The sequence below is a fragment of the Conger conger genome, chromosome 10, assembly GCF_963514075.1.
Source record: "Conger conger chromosome 10, fConCon1.1, whole genome shotgun sequence".
Taxonomy (NCBI): domain Eukaryota; kingdom Metazoa; phylum Chordata; class Actinopteri; order Anguilliformes; family Congridae; genus Conger; species Conger conger.
The window spans coordinates 30,870,704-30,889,438 of record NC_083769.1 but is presented as its reverse complement, the minus strand read 5'-3'; the positions used below and the strand labels follow the sequence as shown (position 1 = coordinate 30,889,438).

Below are 18,735 nucleotides of genomic sequence, written 5' to 3'. Positions count from 1 at the left end.
GCATAATTTAGGGCTAATTTCACAATGTCTTGAAGTTAATGTAAAAATAAGAACTTGTATGTTGTCGACTACTTAACCAAATAGCCTAATAATCGCAAATTGCCATCGTTCTGCAGGGCAACACGTTTTCGACAAAGGCTGAACGACAGGAACGGGCAAAAGTATCAAAAACGAGTTACTACAATATTTTCCAGTAAACTGGTCATACACGCCACATTACTCTCATAATGTGAAGAGGTAGCCTAACACAAAGCAAGTAAAACAGTAGTCTAGTAGCTTATCGGTGGTGAGATTGCTGAGCTAGCCTTTCGTTGTTTGGAATATGCTTTTTAAACTGTTGCTGAAGACCGTGAGGTAGAAGCAGAGGCATAATGCTATGGAGGTAGGGAACTTTTAAAGTTTATTTGAAGAAGGAGCGTTTGGAAAACAGGAGTTTGTCTGTGAAATTTATATCCATACATAAATATTTATTTAAGAATATTTCAAATAATTTTAGTTAAGTATTATTCCCATATCATTCATTCATTCAAAGGTTGGCCTTTATTTCTTTCACTTTTTTGGAAGCACTGGTGTTTATACTGCAAAGACCCATATTGCATTTTCTCTATGATTTTAAGATTATTGCCCAAAACGAAAACGTTGCTGCTATGTTCATGCTACATTCATGCAGGCAGTTACCAACGGGGTTTATTGTGACACAGATGCGTTTGAACTCAATATGTCATGCTCAATTCACACAATAGCTGAGGATTAAGTGAATGTTCGATGCAGGCGAGCCTTGCCATCCATCAGGCCTGCACTTACAGCCCTACAATAGATCAGGGAGGTGTGTGGAACAAACCGAACCAATTGTACCATTTCCATTCAGCTGGAACTCCCTCCCCGTTGAAATATGGTTATTGTGCCAGCTCTGGTAATCTTTGTTGATGTGTATAGGACTGTATCAGTCTGTTACTTGGTATCTAAAAACACAACCACTAAAAGGGAACACCCCTGAGCTAGCCACTTGGGACTTCTTCCTTGATGAACTTCCACTTCTCAATGAAAGGGACCTTGGAGAACACAAAAAGTGTCCATACCACATTGACAGTACGGTCATAGTGAGGCAATGTTCTAATGACCCCAATAAAGTGGATGTTTCTCACCATTTCTCTCATTTCTCCTCTGTTCTCAGAGACACTTCTCACCTCTCACCTACCCAGTTTTCACACCAACCCTTGTTTCCCCTTTCATTGGTACTCTGATGATAAATGCCCAATTCCTTTGCTGGCTGTTTCTCTTGCAGACTCATTTGAATAAACATACCTTTGATCCAGCGGGTGAAGCCTCCACCGTTTTGTCTTTATAATAAGCCTTCTCCTCCAGTTACAACTCTGAACAATACAAGAGGCAACGTTTGCAGATGATGTCCTCCTCCTAGTGGACACTTATTTTAACTGCCAGGAGAGGGAGAGTTCAGAAAGCTTAATATATCTTCAACCATAATGCACAACATATTTCAATATATTTTCAATTATTTAGATTTCACTGCCCTCCTACTTACAGGAACAAATGCAGAAACTAAGAATAAAGTATTTGGGGGAAGCCTGTAGGACTGAACAATTACTTTTATTTTTCACAATGCATGTACAAGACTACATTACATAATAGCAGTGAAACATATTAAAAGTCATTTATTTTGGTTGCAAAAAAACAAAAACAAATTCAGACATAAAAAATAATCCACGCCAGACTCCTGGTCCTCATGTGACCAAAGGCCACACCAATGGGAAAGCCAGTGGATTTAAGACCTTTACCAATTGGTCCATTTACAAGCAATGCCCCGCCATTGGTCCAGCCGAGAATCAAAAGAAGCTCTGTAGTATATACATAAAAAGGCAGGTCTTCTGTGCACTTGTCGAACCCAGGATTCGCAGAACAGATGTGACACAGCTGGAAGAATCTAAAGACAGGAGGGGGAGCAATCAGTCATTTGGGCGTCCGTTTCGTTTGCAATGACTTTTATTGTTGGCCTTTTCATGAAAAATGAGAAAAATACAGCTTGCAATAATATCAACAATTTGTGTGAATGTTAACAATCGCTACCCTTTCAACGGGTTAAGACCCACCACTTGGCTAAGACCCACCACCATTTTCTGTTTATACATTATAACATTTTCTATATTTTGCTACATTTTCCAGGATTCATGAGAACATTTCAGGTTGTTTTTGTCCACCTGATACATTTCTGGCAACCACCATTGTGAGTTATTTTGTTGGTCATTAGATGTCATTGCTCTTCTTACACCCAGTGTCACCAAGTAAAAACTGTTTCCAGCATACTTACTCCTTTTCCCAAACTTAGCCCACACTGGGCCAGGCATGTCCTATATGCTCTGCATCCTGCAGTATATTTCTAGCTACTAGAGCACACCCTTCCGTGCTGTCGGTTGCTCTTCAGAGCTTAGCTGTGCTTCAGGCACCAGTCAGCACTCGCACACTGCTGCACGCGGGGTTGAGCGAGCCTCCCTGCTTTTCTACAACAGCAAAAACACAAACCCCTTCATGCAAAGCCCCATGGGATACTGGGAGGTCCCTGGCAACTACCACGTATCACTGACAGGATTGGAGGGATGAAGGCAGCAACTCCCCGATGGCACCATTGCCAGGGTAACAGAGGGAGCCGCTGCCCATTCTCACCATTTCTTGTTGCGGGGTTTCAGCTCCTCCGCTGCATTGCGCAGGAAGATGTAGTTCTTTTTCTGGGGGTTGTAGTACTCATGTCCCTAGAGTCAAACACATGGGAGCCCATGCTGAGCACATTGTTAGTGAACACAGGGAACAAGGGAGTTGGGGCTACGATCAAGCAGCATGAACTGCAGGTTCAGTGATGTCAGCTCTAAGAAGCATTGCTATGTAGACAGGTGATCAAACATACATACAAGTATTTTATTTCTATTTGAATGGCCAGAGAAGTCAAATAATATTTTATTAAAAAACAATACAAGTAATACAATTCACAGTCAATTAAAATACACAGTATAATTAGGTTGCTGTCTATATAGCCCAAGCCACTAATTTGTAATTAAAGGCAGTCATTTATTCAAGGCATATCTGAAAGCTGCTGGAAGCAAGGCATTACAATAGTTCAATATAACAGTTCATAGATATATTATTGTGAGGTCATTTCTATCCTTTATCTTGCTTGGGAATCAATTAGGGGAACTTCATTAAAGTATTGATCCAAAACCCTATCTAAACAGACAGAGAGACATGGGTTTTATCTGCATAACTATGGTGCCAGTCAGATTTACACCCCATACAAGTATACACATGCGAAATAGGACTGGCCTTTGAGGCGTGCCGCAGTTATTCTTGGAAGTATGTCTGCTCTTAAGCTGATAACAGTCTTAAGTATGTGCTACCTCAAATATGTCTTGTTGGAAACAGAAATAATCCATTTACTGGAAGGTCCTGTAGTATTTATTACTAACTAAACAAACACCCAATGCACTGTCTCCTTAAACTGCAGAAACACTGTTTAAGGTCTTTCTGGTGGGAAAGGTTTGCACTGTGAACATTTAATGAGAAAGGTCAGGAAGGCTAATATTCATGTCAAACTTTGTGACCTTTATGCAGTCCTAAGATTAGTAGTAGCACAGGGGAACTAAAGGAGACAAACACCCATCATTTCTCTTTTTCCTCCCCATTTTCAAATCTAATTTGTCACTGCAGTCACTTTCTCTGCTCCCTGCAGCCATGTAAAGATGACAGGAGGAGATGAGCTCTCACAGCCCGCCTGAGGTTGGCATGGCGCTGGGAACTAACGATGCCATAGACTCACACCCACACTAAACTGCAGAGAAAAACAGGCTGACGTCTGGAGTGGCAAAGGTTCAAACCTGTGACTATAGGACCCAAGGTGCAAGGGAAAGCATGATATCTACAAAAAAAGTACACTCAATGTAGAGTCAATATAAAAAATTAAACACAGAAAATGGCTGATAAGCCAAGGCCCTCACTCAAAGGTCCGTCTTTGTGTTACCTTTGACCAGTCATAGCTGGATGCGTAGGCGAAGATATTGCCGTTGTTGTTGAAGCAGCAGGCGGTGATGGGCTGGTCCAGCTGCTCAGACGTCTTCAGCTTAGTCCGAGCATCTTTGTCCCAAAAGCTGAAGCGCCCGTCTGACCCCACGGTGGCCAGGGTCCCATGGACAGGGTGAAACGAGATGGCGTTCACCTATCCAAGAAGCAACAGGCTGACTGAACGGCATCCTAAAAATAAATCACTTTAGTATACTGCTTGGAAATTAGGGGAAAAGAGAGACTGCAAAACAGTAAGTGCACTTCTAATGCTGAGACATATTGAGATGCCTCCCATCACACACATTTAGTGATCATTCAGTATTAAGTATTAGTGCACACCAGTTTATTATGTTTTGTAATCTAATTTCCGTAACTATAATTGTGCCTTTCCACAGACCAGCTGAATAGAGGCTGTGGTGGATGGACTACTGATCCAAATACACATACCAAGCGCAGTTTGAGTTCCGCTGCTCTAAACAGGAGTAAATCTGTTCCAGCTCCTGCCTTTATACAGTCATATTGTCCCCTCTGGCAGTAATCAAAGCAATCTGCTAATACTCTGCTGAGTCACTGGCAACAGACAATTTAACTCACAGCATAAATATCTTGTGGAGTTGCCGTATTGGTTCCGTTGGACCTATGGCACTTGAAAGTGAAGTTGTCCTTGGCTCTACAACACAAATGCATACACACACACACACACCACATTCCCAAAAGCACACAAAGTATATGTGAGTTGACAGGAGAGTCATACAACCATGAGATTAAAAGGCTGTCGCTGGATTAAGCATGTGTTATTCGCTCTCATACAAAAAATGTCTGAAGCATTTGAAAAGATGCAGATTACAGAGTGAATTTACATTAGCAGCACAACATAAACAATTATGGTTTGTAAGAACACCTAACGTTAATGTTTAATATGATGAAATCTGAGGAGGTATCTGAACTGAACAGCATCACAACATGCCTCAGTCTGGGGTAGTGGGGCACATTCACGGCAGAGCTGCCCAACCCTGTTCCTGGAGATCTACAGTCCTGTAGGTCTTCATTTGAACACTACTTTCACACCTGATTCAACCAGTTCGCGGCTCCATGAGATCCCTAGGTGGCTTTTGTTAGGGTAGGAGTGGAGACCCGCAGGAACAGGGTTGGGCAGCTCTGGACTAGGCGGTGCACTCACGGATTTGGGGGGTTGATGTAGTGTATGGCCACCCGTCCCTCGATGCTCCCCAGGGCAAAGCCAGTAGGTTTGTTCTGCTTGTCCTTGAAGATGGCCACACAGCGGTGCTGAGGGAGAAGCAGAGGCCTGCTTAGCACCAACAGCAGCTGCCCTCTCTGAGCCCGAGAGTCAGCCAGGTCTGGCTGTAGCCGGGCACATCTAAGCACAGTGGCGTATGTGTGGCCAGCTGTGGCCGTATGATACTGAACAGCGGACTGAGGAATGTAACAGAGGGAGGATGCACTGCAGGCAGACTGAAGGCAGCACTTTCCGAACCTTCCACAGGACTTGGCAGTGAAATTGTATGATAACAAACATAAATTTCTCAGCTCCCATTTAGGTTTTTGTCAAACAATGAAGCGGCTCAAGGAGACATCACTTCTGTTTCTTACAACTGAAAAACAGAATAAATGACTAATTTATACACTTATTGGTTATGACTAGCCTGCAATTTAGCTGGATAAAATTTGTGTGAAAGAGTTTCCTGCTTTATCTATTATCATTTGACCTATTACAGTGAATAAGTGGATTATGAAGAATGGTTACTATATCATTACCATCTGAGCTAATAAACTACAAAGCAGTAGAGCTGTCAAGAGTTAAAAATCATCTAAATGATTCAAATGAACATTTTTTCATATGTGTGAAAAAACCTAAACCTAACAACCAAACCTAACATCCAAAATCTTATCTCTATCTTCCGAATGACTGGTGCACAGCATAGCCGATCAATGTTCTGCAGCAGGAGATGATGATGTATAAAAGCAAGTGTCACTGCAATTTGACCAGTCTCCGTGTGTGGTAGAAGACCACTGCACAGCTAGTGTAGAAACAGCTGAGGATTCCTGCCACTTCTGTTCAACTGGAGTGTGTTTTTGCCTCAGCAGGGAACACTGTAAATAAACAGGCAGTGCCCGCCTCTAACCAAGTAGATCGTGTTGGCAAACAAGAACAAAAAATATCTATAAAAGGACTGTTTATACAGGCTGCCAAACTGAAACCGGATAGTTTTCATTACAACATAGCCTACTTCACTTCTACTTCCCAGGGTCAGTATAAAAATCAGGGTTTAACTGTTAGTTTAAAATAAATTAATCTAGACTGATTTTATGTTATGTTGCGACAGATGGTCTTTCTGTTTACTTCTCTTCGCTATTACAAACGATAATATTGTAAATTTACCTATAAAGGGTGGTTAACCAACCCTGCTTCCAATTTTATTATGATCCGCCAATGATGTATGCAAGATCTGCAAGTGGAATGCCACCTTCCTTTGCTTTTGTGCCCTTCTTGCACCCCCTTGTGGACAGACAGCACATAACCAGAAGTACATAAAGGTGCCTATTCACTTTAAGGCAATGTAGTAATAATGCAAAATGTACAATAGACATTCACATATAATCAAATATAATTGATATCTGCTATTTTATTTAATACAACATTCAAATGTATGTTGTAGTCCAGTTGGCAGCCTCAGTAGGCCGTTAAAAAAATGCAGAATGTGCACAAAATAATCCACACTAATCCACAGTGATGGAAAAAGTAAGCTTCTCATAAAGAATTATCATGCACTGGTACTCATGGCATCAGATGCTTCAGGCATACAAAAGCAATGCTAAGAAGAATGAGAATCATCACTCAGAGTCCCTGTACACTACAGCTAACAAAAAATTTACAAATCACAGTTTGTGATTTAGTCTGCTTCACAAGTAGAGAGAATATAATAATAATAATAATAATAATAATAATAATGATAATAATAATATGTTTTTATTATACAGCACCTTTCATAAAAATGTCTCAAAGTGTTGCATTCAGCTGTATAAAGCCAGAAAAGGACAGAAAGTGTGGTGAAGATGAAGATAAGATAAAGGGAGGGTGTGATAAGGACAATATAAATAGACTAAAATTAAAAACACAAAACGGCTACAAATGCGAGAGGGAATGAGACAGCGGGAGAGACGGAGATCTGAGAGAGGCAGAGGGGCAGTCACCTGATGCTTGAGCGGGGAGTCTATCCTGCGGAACTCCGAGGGCTGGTTCTCCAGCTGGTACACAATTAGCCCGCGCTCCGCCGAAGCCACCACTGCCATTGGGTACACCTGACCAAGAGCAAGGGTCAAAGGGCCCTCCTCAGCCTCAAACATTGCCACATAAACCTAACAGAATCCTTATCATTCCCCCATCCCTCTGCATTACAAACCACTACAGCTCCAGGGGGAAATGGTGGACGGGAGCGGACATGAGTGAAAGAGCAGAGAGCAGAGGGGGCTGCAGTTCCTCACCACGTCGGCGCAGTAGCACCGTTCCGGCAGCTGTAAGAACATCATGGGGCTCGGGGACCGCGTGTCCCAGAACTAGCAAAGCAGAAAGGACCACATTATGTAAGAAGGGTCAAATCAAATCACATCACATTTTTTTATGAATATGAACAGGATCAAGGACACGGCTGATTATCAGGCTCCACCACAGGAAGTGCAACTGATAAAAATGTGCGTTTGCAACGAATGCCATGAAAAGAACTAAAGATTTTGCAAGCTTTCTTGTAGAATATTACAAATATTTATTTAACAAATCATACCTTAAGAGTTTTGTCCCAGCTTCCTGTCATGACACAGCTGTAGTTGGGTGCTTTTATCCAGTGGACAGTTCTAATGGGTGCTTCATGCTTTAAAACAACACGGAGGGGGACATGCAGAAGGCTTTGATTATGTCACAGAATTTCAAGTGATTCAGCACTAGTTTTATCATTAAGATTTCATATTTCTGTTTACAGGGACATGTACTTTCTTCTTCACCCTGAAAAATGCTTCTGTGGTCGTCTGTAAAGCCACTTCCGAATTACCAATCCACCGCCACTGTTGCAAGCACACTTCGGATAACAAAAGGCTCTGCTTCTTACCTGAGCTATCTGCATTGTCTGGTTGCTGTTAAGGTCCCACATTTTGGCAGTTTTGTCGCAGGAGGCAGTGAAGACCTTGCTCCCATCCTGTGAAATGAACAAAGATAACTGTGACTACTCAGCAACAACAGACATTCCATTGACCAAAAACCTTTGGAGGCTTACATCACTCCAGCAGACATCCAAAACAGGGCCTGTGTGCATCTGCTGAGCCTTGGGGACGGTCTGCCCATTGTCCTGCACTTCCCAGCACCGCACCTACATAAAACACGAAATATGATGCAAAGATTCAACAATTCCACGTCAATTGGAGAATTTCAATTAACCTAACTTATAAATAAAAGGTCTGATTGTGTGAGTGAAGAAGCTTTGGCTATTTACAATTTGACAGATAACTACCTAGCAAGCAATAGGAGAAACTGAAAGAAAACACATTATGCAGCACTATGTTGCATGCAAAGTAGCACTTCATAAACTGAATTTTAATGCAAATTTGAGTTAATGGACAGGTCTCAAAGATGATGTCACATGACAGGCATGAAAAACACTTACATCATTGGCCCAGGAGCCACCAATAAGAAAGTTCCCTGGCATGGCTGGAGGGCTGAAAGCCAGGCAGCTGATACTGTCATCAGGAGGGGAGGTGACCTCAACATCCTGCAACAATGTTGCACATTTTTATTTCCAGTTTCAGTTTCTTGGAAATACAATAAAAGCTTTAGTTCTAACAATTTCAAAAATTCTAAATGTGTAAATGACTGAAAATCAGCAGCAATAAATCTAACGTGCAGGAATTACTTTACCTTCATGGGATTGTGGCTATCCGTTGTTGCACTACCAAATACACTGCTGCCTCCAGCTCCAAAACCAGAACTTGCCCCAAACAAGCTCATTGTAGATCTAACAAAAAATATATGATTTTGTCAGCAAATTTTAGCTAGCAAGCTTAAAATAATATCCGTACAGTAAATCAACATACAGCAGCTATTTTTACCAGAGAGATATTATGAGCCAATGATATCAGTATTCCTGTCATCCTAACCAGCTATACAGTGTGCACAAATTAAATTATAACTAAACAGCATAACAACTGGATCATCTCACTAGCTACACCCACAAATGCATTCCGACATAGCTGACTGGCATATTCCTAAAGCTCGCTCGACTGGCTAACAAAAAGAATACATATTGCGCAACATCTTCGCGAACTGGCTAGTTATGACGCCGATTGCACGAGCTAAAAAGAAAACAAACCTATGCAACTAGCTAATGTTAGCGTGCTTCCGTCGGCATGAAGTGAGCCTGCCAACAGTCTGATGACCATGTTCGCAACAATAACTCAACCACAACATAAACATTGTTGTATTATTACAATATCACATTATTCATATTAGCGTACCAGTGAATCTTTGTGTTATGCAGTACTACACCTACGCTAAATCGCCCCAGAATCCAGTGTAGCAGGCCAGCTAGTTTGTAGTAAGCCGTAACACCATCACTACAATTTGTTTTGAACGCGCAGTGATGACGAAGCACCACTACGGAAAAGCATGTGGCACATTATGCAACATGGACAATCGTAACAATCAGTTTTCAAAGAAGCCACTTCTGGAATTGGCAAACAATAGAAAAGGGTTAAAATGGGTAAAAGGACACAAAGATTTAACGTTCTAAGGCTAGCATCCCAGAATCGTCTTTTTTGCAGGTGCAATGAAGCTGCCAGCTGAAGTCCTGTGGGGTACCTCTCTCACAGTTGTGCATCTGGACCTTTCGCTTCTTTCTGTCCTGAGAAGTTTGCAATACAGTAGTACACACCTTTGTATGAAATATTTATGTTCTTGCCAACCTGACACATGGAAAAGCTCAAAACAGCAATTGATCTGGAGTTGAGAAAAAACAGTTTATTTTTAGCCATTTTAAAACCAAAATTGAACTTTACAAATGCCAGTGTACTACATAGTGTAGCAACTGAAAGACATTTTCTTATCTTCATTACACAGCACAGTTGTTGTGTAATGAAGCGATTTGCAACATTGTCAGTACATTGGCTGTATCAATTTATAATGCTACTTTGATGAAGAAAGGTATCAATTTCATTCAAAAAACATAAAAATGTCCCATTGTTTCCAAATATTTGAATGGTAGTGTATGTTAAATGAAAAAATAACCATGGTTGGTACAATCTTGTATTCCACTTGTATTGTATTCTACTTTCAATTCACCCATAAACTGTCATAACATCACATAAGAGCCAAACTTACTTGAATAGAACCATTTTATTACGTGAAGAAAATAATATATATACTTAACAAATAATTACTGTAACTACCCTTTGTCTTCGATCTTGCATACAAGTACATTATAATTGCTATTAAATTGCTAGACTTCATTAAATGAACAGATGGCCACTAAAACAGCACAAATAGGATTGCAGTCTTTAGAAGAAATAGCATAAGGCCACCTGCCACAAGAGGGCAGTGTGGAATCATATCCAACCCCCATACCGCAGTTTGTTTGGCAGGTACACACTAGTGAGGAAGTCTGGAGCTAATGATGTCAGGGATTGTATTTCAGCTTTCTGTCTCAGTTTCAGCATCATCTCCATCTGCAACAAAAATGTATTTCAAGTTAAAAGAACATACGTTATCTGATGATGGGCATCAAACATTAATCAGCGCCCAAATCAATTCCATATCCAGAGAAACATTTATCTTTCCTGCATACCCGTATTTGGGTGTCCATGCATACATGCATACATGCTCACATATTTCGTTGGTGTGTCATGCTTGCACAATTGAAACACTGTTGTAAAACATCCAGGTGGTCTGTCCTGTACCAGTAAAGCCACAAATCTAAATATTTGCTACAGGACTCTAGGAAACATGGCAATTTTGACTTAACAGGCTCCAAAATTGATCCAATTAAGTACTTGAGAGTTTGGTTGAAACAAAAGGCAGATGAGAATGTTGTTCCAGTAAGGGTCTGTTTTCTCATGGCTTTACCTCCTTTTCCCATGCAGGCTGATAGACAATATAGGGCCGCTTTAGCAGGCTTGTCAGTTTGCTCTCATCCTTCTTTGTGAATGGAATCAGGACATCCTTTGGAACCCTCAGTCTGAAACAGAATATTTTAATGATAAACAGTTTATTAAACACCCACAGTCCTAACATGCTGGAATAAGTATTCTCAACAATTAAAGTGCTATAATGTCTAGGGGGACAATAACGGACAAAAACTAGATCTAATAAAACTTTAGCCCATCATTGGCTATGGTAGGTATCAGATGTCCCATTGGATGTGATCTGTAGAAGGTATATCTGAGTTTGGAAGCAGGCATACAGTATAAAGTATAAATTGAAGGTATTAGGCCAGGGGTGACCAAGGAGGGCCGATCCGTTGCTCTTAATCATTTAATCGGCTGAATTACACCTTGTATAAGCACCAGCTGCAGCCGAAGTGTATCCTAAGGATTTAGCAGTGCTGCAGCTGTTGTAAAACTAAGTTAATTGGTTGGAACAAAAAACAGCTCACAGAATGACCCTCCAGGACTGTATTAGGGTTCTATCAATAGAGGTTGTGGAGACTGATAAGGTGGCTAAAAAACTGTCCTTGTGATTTGCCTTGAACCTCTTTTAACTGTTTTGCATGATTAAGCATGCCTGTTTAAATGACGGCCACCATTTAATGACAAGGAATCACCTTTATAAAATTAGCAAACTTAAAAAAAAAATACATTTTTGTGGTAATAACATATTTATAACAGAGCAACTGTTATAAAACATTTTTTTTCTTATAATAAAATGTAGCCCAATGATAATTATAACCACAATTATTTCAAGGGAACTACACAAAATAAGCATAAAATGGGCTTGGGACAATTAGCATCTTAAAAAGGAAAGAGAAGGTTGTAAATGCTTGCTTATTCATTTACAGCTCAGAAACCACACTGCTCGTTTACATACTGGGGCATGAACTTGAGCTTGGGATCAACAAAACATCAAAGTCAGAGGTTCTTCCAAAAGATTTTTAGGCGTGTGCTCTTGAAATGGTAAACACAAATGTGTTTTTCCAATGGAATCTGAGCACCCACTTGGTTGGTTATTCTGGGAATTCTGCAGTAGAGGAAATGTCTGTTGATGCAGACTGCTTCATTTGACACCTTTGGCAACATAAAACTATCACGTTTAAAGTAATAAGGTTATCTCCACACCTCTCAATATCAGACGGGAGGAGGCCCAGCCACATCACGCTTGGGACGGTGAGATTCTGAGCTTCAAAGGACATGGACTGAGGGGAAAAACAGAGCATGGCTTTTCCAAATGATAACTGCATATGATCACATGGGCAAAGCTTCCCCACTGAGGAAAGTTAATAATTACATATTGCAAAACTGAAAAGTTTCAAGGCCTTCAGGGGATGAAGCATCAAAACAAACAGTACAGAACTCTTACCACAGATCCATACTTGTAGATACACATTATTTCAATGCCTAGGAAAAGTACAGACAGACTTTAATCACAACCATACCGTAACAATTATTCAAGACTTGTAATCCACAGGAAAGAAATAGACCATTACACACACGTCTCACGATGTAAAAGAAATGGGACTCATCGAAAGCAAAAATGACAGTCCACGGGACCTCAGTGATTCCAGTGGGTTACATCACACAATCTGGCCCGACTTCATGACCATGACACATTACTCAGATCGCTGACGGCTGCAGGGTCACACAAGCACCCGTGACTGCTTTTCCGAAATGCGCAGAGGGACTGCCAGGGCCCTCTTGAGTATGAGGTAGGGAAGGGCGGTACCATGTGGGTCTGCATCCACCAGAGCGAAGATGGGAACATGGAGGGTATCCCACAGCTTCTTCACCATCAGCCTGCTGTTGACATCTGGGACACCCTTCCCCTAGGAGACACAACAGCAGCGCAGAGTGACTACTTTACTAGCACTGGAATGTTTCTGGATGGAAATGTTCAGGAAAAGGTTTCCTAGCAAAGAGTCAAAACATAATTTTCGATTAAATAGACGAATAAAGTAATAACTGGAGCACGATGAAAGGAACTGACACAGAATTAGATATTTCACTGCTGATCTCACCTAAGCACTTCCACATTGTGTCTGTACAAGACTAAATAGTAAAAGACTTACTGTAATTATGATGCATGGAGCCAGCCTACTGCAGAACCCGTCGTCCAGAAGCCTCTGGAATGTTGCGTCTTTTTCAACAATTAAAACAAACTTTGCCTGTGACGAAATATCTAAATGAGTTAAGGTGAACTTTAGCTGCATATTTGGGCAAAGTCACATTCTGAGTACACATGACCTTTGAGTTTTAAGTATTTTCATTCTACAGACATTTGCTGGGAGGATATAAAAGAAGAATATGGGACATCTACAAAAGGATACTCTTTATTCCACAGACATTGGATGAAACTGACATAGCCTAAAAATCAAGGGAGAAACAGCAGTATATCAATCACAGAACAAAACCAAACTGAGTTCAATCCTTTACGGTGGAGACATGAAATTGCATTGTAACTATTTTGAATGGAAGGAATGATCCATGATCTAATCCGAGATTTATTCCTTTGCAAATATTTGTATTATTATTATTATTATTATTATTATTATTATTACCCAATTTAAAATGCTATGCCCAGCAGTATAATGCCCTCACTGGGTTTCTTCCATTTCTGTCAACAATCATTATGACGTTGCTGCAATGTTAGTGTGTTATGCTAAAGCTACGATAGTGTCATCAGTACATCTTGTGCACTCACAGTCACTCTGGAGCTGCAGTTCACTTTTGTGCCATCTTCCTCCATGTAGCTGAGATCACCAGAGAGGAATCCCTTAGACGTTGCAAGCTGCAGGTGTATAACCATTCACGGTTATGAAATTATTTTTTTTGTCAATTTTTTTTGCAGCTCATTGCCATCAGTGTGAACCAACTGTAAAAACATGAATCAGAAGCAGGTGCTTCCTCCAGAAATGTCATCCGTGATATTAACATACCACGGTGAGACTAAATAGCATACGAACACATAGGCGGGTAAGAAAAGCATGTGTTTTTTAATTGTGATAAACTATTAGGGGACCCCTTCCTCTTTATGTTGAGAACCATATGAAATATAAAGGTGCAGAGATCCAGACACACACACCACGTGTAGGCTCCTGCGAGGGGCCTTGAGCATACAGGAAATATCATCTACAATGGAATCCACAGTCCTCTGAGTCCCAAAAAGCTGGGTATCGTTGTAATAGATATCCCTGTAGAAGCAAGAGCATATACTCCTGGTAAATCATACAGCTCAATCAGATGTTTAAGCACTCGTTTCATTAAAAGCCAGTCTGGAGCATTGATTGGGTATGTATAGTACCTTTTGGTGGCATAGGTGTTGCTTTGCACAAGTTTATAGACTGCAGACAAGACCTTCAGGGTCAATGCTGCCAGAGAGAGGAACAGACATGATCTGTATAAATGTAATGACTGCATTAGGGTACCATCTTTATCTCCTTATAGTAATTCCACTGTGTCTTTTAACATTACATTTCTAGCTTCAGCTAGCTAGAAATTATACTTATGCTTGTTGAAAGGATTGCTTTATACACTCAAATGAACCATTGAAAATGGTACAACAGATATTAAATAATCTGTCCTAATATTTGATACAAAGTATCAGCACCTGTTGCAATTTATTAATCACTACAAAATGCATCACTACAAGGAAGTTCCTGCCAGGAGATTCCACTCCAGAAATCAGATTCAGCTCATATTTATAAATGTGTGATGTTTGCACGTTTAGCATAATTCCATAAAGACGTATTTACTTATAAGTTGTCTCTCACCAAATCTGTTAACAGATGCAGAGCAGTCACTTCTGATAGTGTTGACAGTATTGCTGTCTGGACCCATGTGAAGACCAACAGCACTGTCAAACCTGCATGAAAGAAACAACTTATTTTTGGCTGCTAGAGCAAACACTGAGCCCACACTCACAAACATTTCTAATTTTAAATCGACACAGCCTACAAGGCATTTTAATGTGCATTTACCAAACTGTGCTGACCTGAGGTCTACACAGAATAGGCTATATATTTGGCTTGGATTCTGTTTTTGTCATCGAATTTCCATCATCATTAAAAATAAATAGAAATCAGACTGATGCATATTTTCAGCCAGGACGTTATTTTAGCTTCAAGACCTCAAAGGTTCAGGATTGAAGGAATTATCAAAGAAGTAGGCTATTTTCTAGATTTGTTCACACAAACCAGACCGTCTTGGTGATCACGTAGGCAATGGCATGACCTTACAATTTACCTTACCAAGTAGATTTGCTGTAATGTTTTGGTTTATATCTACGTTAGTGAAGAGTTTTGCATAGGCTAGCCATCTTACCTTATATTAGCCCAACTTGATCTGTTTTGAAAGACCAACATTGGCGCCTCCTCTTTCGTCAGACTTGTTATTATTTCCAGAATAACTTTTTCGATGCGCGACAGAACGTCCTGACTTGGAGTAAACAAACAAACAAAACAGGATAACATTCGCTGACTAACTTTTTATTTACACATTTATTTAATTGAATAATAACCATTTGTTAAAAAAACGAAGTAATGTAGAGAGCCAACTTAGTTAGCAGGACAATTCTTAATGGTGGGTGACTGTACCTGGTTATCTCTGTCTCTTGTTGAAATAATTCACCTGACCGGTTATTTTGCAGCTGGGCTCGAAGCCTGTCGACTTCGACAAACTTCTCAGACATTCGATGTGTGTCGTGAAAAATACATTAAATAGAAAGTTAGACTGGTTCAAACATGCACAGCCGATCATCTCAGTCTAAAGGTGCTAGCGTTAAGCTAGCTAAAGTCGAGCGTCGGTAGCGTAGCCAACATGGCCAATGCTAGCCAGATAACTAAATGTGCAAGCTATGCTTTAATTCAGAAGTACACACATAGCTAGCTAGCCAGCTGTTTTCCGTTTGTTAACTAACCCCAGCACAATACTATTCACCACTTGCAAGTAACGTTAGCTAGGCTAGCAATAGACTACCATTTCGAATTATCACTTGTTACGTAGGCTATGTAGTTTATCAAGACAGCAAGCACATTGCCAACAGTGAACGCTCTTTTTAAATTGATACAGATCTCGTGACTTGATTGAAAATAGCCACTGCTCTCCTCAGAAAAGTCTCAAAGTGAGAAAGTGTGTAATATATCTACCGGCGAATTGAGTAGGCCTATTTTATATAACTGACAAAGATTACCATTTGTATAAAGTAAACGTGTAATTCTTAGCTGTGTTAAAAAACATCTCAAACTTGGTTTTGAAACACTGGTAGTTGGTTGACTAGTTAGAACCGCTCCAGGCTAATCAACATGGTGTCACCAGTTTTAGCTATGTTTTGAAACAGCTGATAGCAGGTACTAACAGCTGATAGAAGGATTTTACACCAGGGCTGTTTTAAATAATTCTAAAAATACTGTGTTCCATCTAACTTTTTTCTCAATAAAAGAACGTTAGCCCATGTTATCAGTGAATTGGCCTAGTAAAGAAATGGTAAGGGCTCTTGCTCTTATCATGTCAAAGAGGGTTAGATTGGTAGGGCTGTTTACAAAATGCTATGGCCCCATTAGCCCCTCATTGTGCTGTATTGTGCCACATTAGCACCTCTTGTGGCATCTGTCTCCGTAGAACAGAAGCTGGTGATCAATCATTAAAGTCTTCATGCTATTTTGTCTTTTCATTGTCAAAGCTGGCTGGTGAGAATGGGGGATTATCTCCCATTAACTGAAAATTGGATGAGTAACAGGGCGTACTGAGTGAACATGAGATTTGTGGCACACACACAGAAAAACAAATTTGTTTTTTATATTTGACAGTGGGCAGGTCTGGAATAGGAGAAGAAATGCGTGTGACACAGCAACTATCGTATTCTGAAAAACGGTAGATAATTATTAACTATAATAAAAAGAATTCTGCATTTTTAGATAGAGTAACTGAGCTAAATACTAGGCTACTTTAACTGAAACTTACCAAGCTTACTTACACCCTTTGTGTAGTACATCACATGTGACACATTATGGTGTACAGAATTCCAAAAGCGTACACTGTGTGCTGTTTGTTGAACAGATTTGTACCCTAGGTTTAAATTGACAGATGACATAGTATGGGCATGACCAGACCAGAAATTGCACCTGGCTGGGCAATCTCACAGACAGGAAAAAGTCACATGGCAAAAGCAACGTAGCTATTGACTGTAATACTGTGCATTTTTTGAAACCCTGTAAATATGACCTGCTGTTGGGGAACGTATGTAACTCACAACACGTCCCCTACCAAGCATGCACACCCACCACATATGCACACACATGCGTTCAACAGCTGCCTTTGAATCCAAATATGTTTGTTTTCTGTTAAATACAAAGTGACAGCAGTGTTGTCCTGCAAATCAGGAAATGACTGTAATTTATAAAATATGTCATAACTGCTTTCATTTAGGGTATGTGCACTCACCACACCAGCTGCACAATTCAAGCTTTCAACCTGAGACCCTCAAAACATGTTCAGCTCCTCAGTGACCCTGCAGCTAAACCATCTTAAAGTCCGGAATTCCACAGCCCTTCATGACTCCACTGGGTTGCGGAGGGAAGGCTTTCATTTTCCAAAAAAAGCAAGAGCCATGTTTTCAGAAATCTCTGAGTTCAGACACATAAGCCCAGCCGAAACACTGAATTTGGCTAGAAGGGGGAAAAAAATACAAAAATGAGTTCATATTACTCTGACGTTGTTTCATCAGTATGTTAACAATTAGGGTTCATATTCCTTGTCACGCCATTACAAAGTGTAACACAACTGTGAAACTTTGCTTTTTTGTTTTTCTTTGTTGAGCTGAGCTTCATAGAAACTGACTTGTAAAGGAACTGTGTTCCTCATTGAGCTCAAAGCTTATTAAGTTGTGTGATATGGAAGGAAGAGATTTCTGCCCTTGTTCTGACCCTAAATTTCCCTTAACACAGCACTTTAATAGGGGTCTCCCCTTTTCTTGGGTGCCGGTGACAAGCAGCTTCCGTGAGACTGGGTCTTAATTGCTGGCTAATTGCTATCTCTTGATAACAAAACCCATAATCTGTGAAAGGCCACAACATCTGGGGGTTATTTTTTCCCTAAAGCTGGGACCCCTGCGGTTTTCCTGGATTGTGAAAGATCCCTGGCAAGTGTGAGGCATTAACCTGCGGAGACAGAGTGCAGCCAGTCATGCGCTTGTCTCGGGATGAGTGTTTGCACTGGGCGAGAGGAGAGGGTCGCAGGGTCAGTGGAGAGAGGGGGGCAACCATTGCAGGTGAGGGGGATTAGCTGTAGCCAGAGGCCCAGAGAAACCAAATACAGATCTGTCAGCTTAATCCCTACAAATAGAAAACAGAGCTGACTCGCCTGCACCCCTCCCTTCTCCTGCACTATCCCCATTTCCCATCTGCCTTTGCCAAATGCAGCTTTACTCATTGCTGTGCTACTAATGGGAATCGAGTAAGTGTCCCA

The 18,735-nt window shown here is 40.7% G+C and overlaps 1 protein-coding gene across 9 annotated transcripts; it reads right to left on the bottom strand.

The window, feature by feature from the left end:
- Positions 1-1,589: 1,589 nt before the first annotated feature.
- On the bottom strand, positions 1,590-16,577 carry LOC133138737 (mRNA export factor). Of its 9 annotated transcripts, none has more exons than XR_009709760.1 (25): positions 15,867-16,353; positions 15,595-15,708; positions 15,045-15,136; positions 14,576-14,642; positions 14,357-14,465; positions 13,976-14,062; positions 13,602-13,638; positions 13,344-13,453; positions 13,001-13,100; positions 12,638-12,675; positions 12,397-12,473; positions 11,189-11,300; positions 10,691-10,791; positions 8,990-9,086; positions 8,739-8,843; positions 8,352-8,444; positions 8,187-8,273; positions 7,866-7,952; positions 7,570-7,641; positions 7,279-7,386; positions 5,246-5,352; positions 4,660-4,735; positions 4,025-4,219; positions 2,327-2,765; positions 1,590-1,942 (listed from the first exon to the last, which is right to left on the bottom strand). XR_009709760.1 is itself a non-coding variant. In XM_061257737.1 (25 exons), the coding sequence occupies exons 1-25, from the start codon at positions 16,463-16,465 to the stop codon at positions 2,676-2,678; spliced, it is 2,247 nt and encodes a 748-aa protein (XP_061113721.1). In that variant the 5' UTR covers positions 16,466-16,577; the 3' UTR covers positions 1,590-2,675. The 9 variants fall into 9 exon arrangements, 8 of the variants coding, with proteins under 8 accessions (XP_061113721.1, XP_061113720.1, XP_061113719.1 ...); XM_061257737.1 differs by adding an exon at positions 16,463-16,577 and having other exon boundaries at positions 1,590-2,765; positions 15,867-15,949; XM_061257736.1 differs by having other exon boundaries at positions 1,590-2,516; positions 2,680-2,765.
- Positions 16,578-18,735: the final 2,158 nt, after the last annotated feature.

What these genes read in the sequence shown, in the direction of transcription:
- LOC133138737 (XM_061257734.1), bottom strand. Translation starts at nt 15,961, where the DNA reads ATGTCTGAGAAGTTTGTCGAAGTCGACAGGCTTCGAGCCCAGCTGCAA. An exon ending in CAAGAGACAGAGATAACCAG is followed by an intron (nt 15,709 to 15,866) that starts GTACAGTCACCC and finishes GTTTACTCCAAG; the next exon opens with TCAGGACGTTCTGTCGCGCA. An exon ending in TCAAGTTGGGCTAATATAAG is followed by an intron (nt 15,137 to 15,594) that starts GTAAGATGGCTA and finishes TCTTTCATGCAG; the next exon opens with GTTTGACAGTGCTGTTGGTC.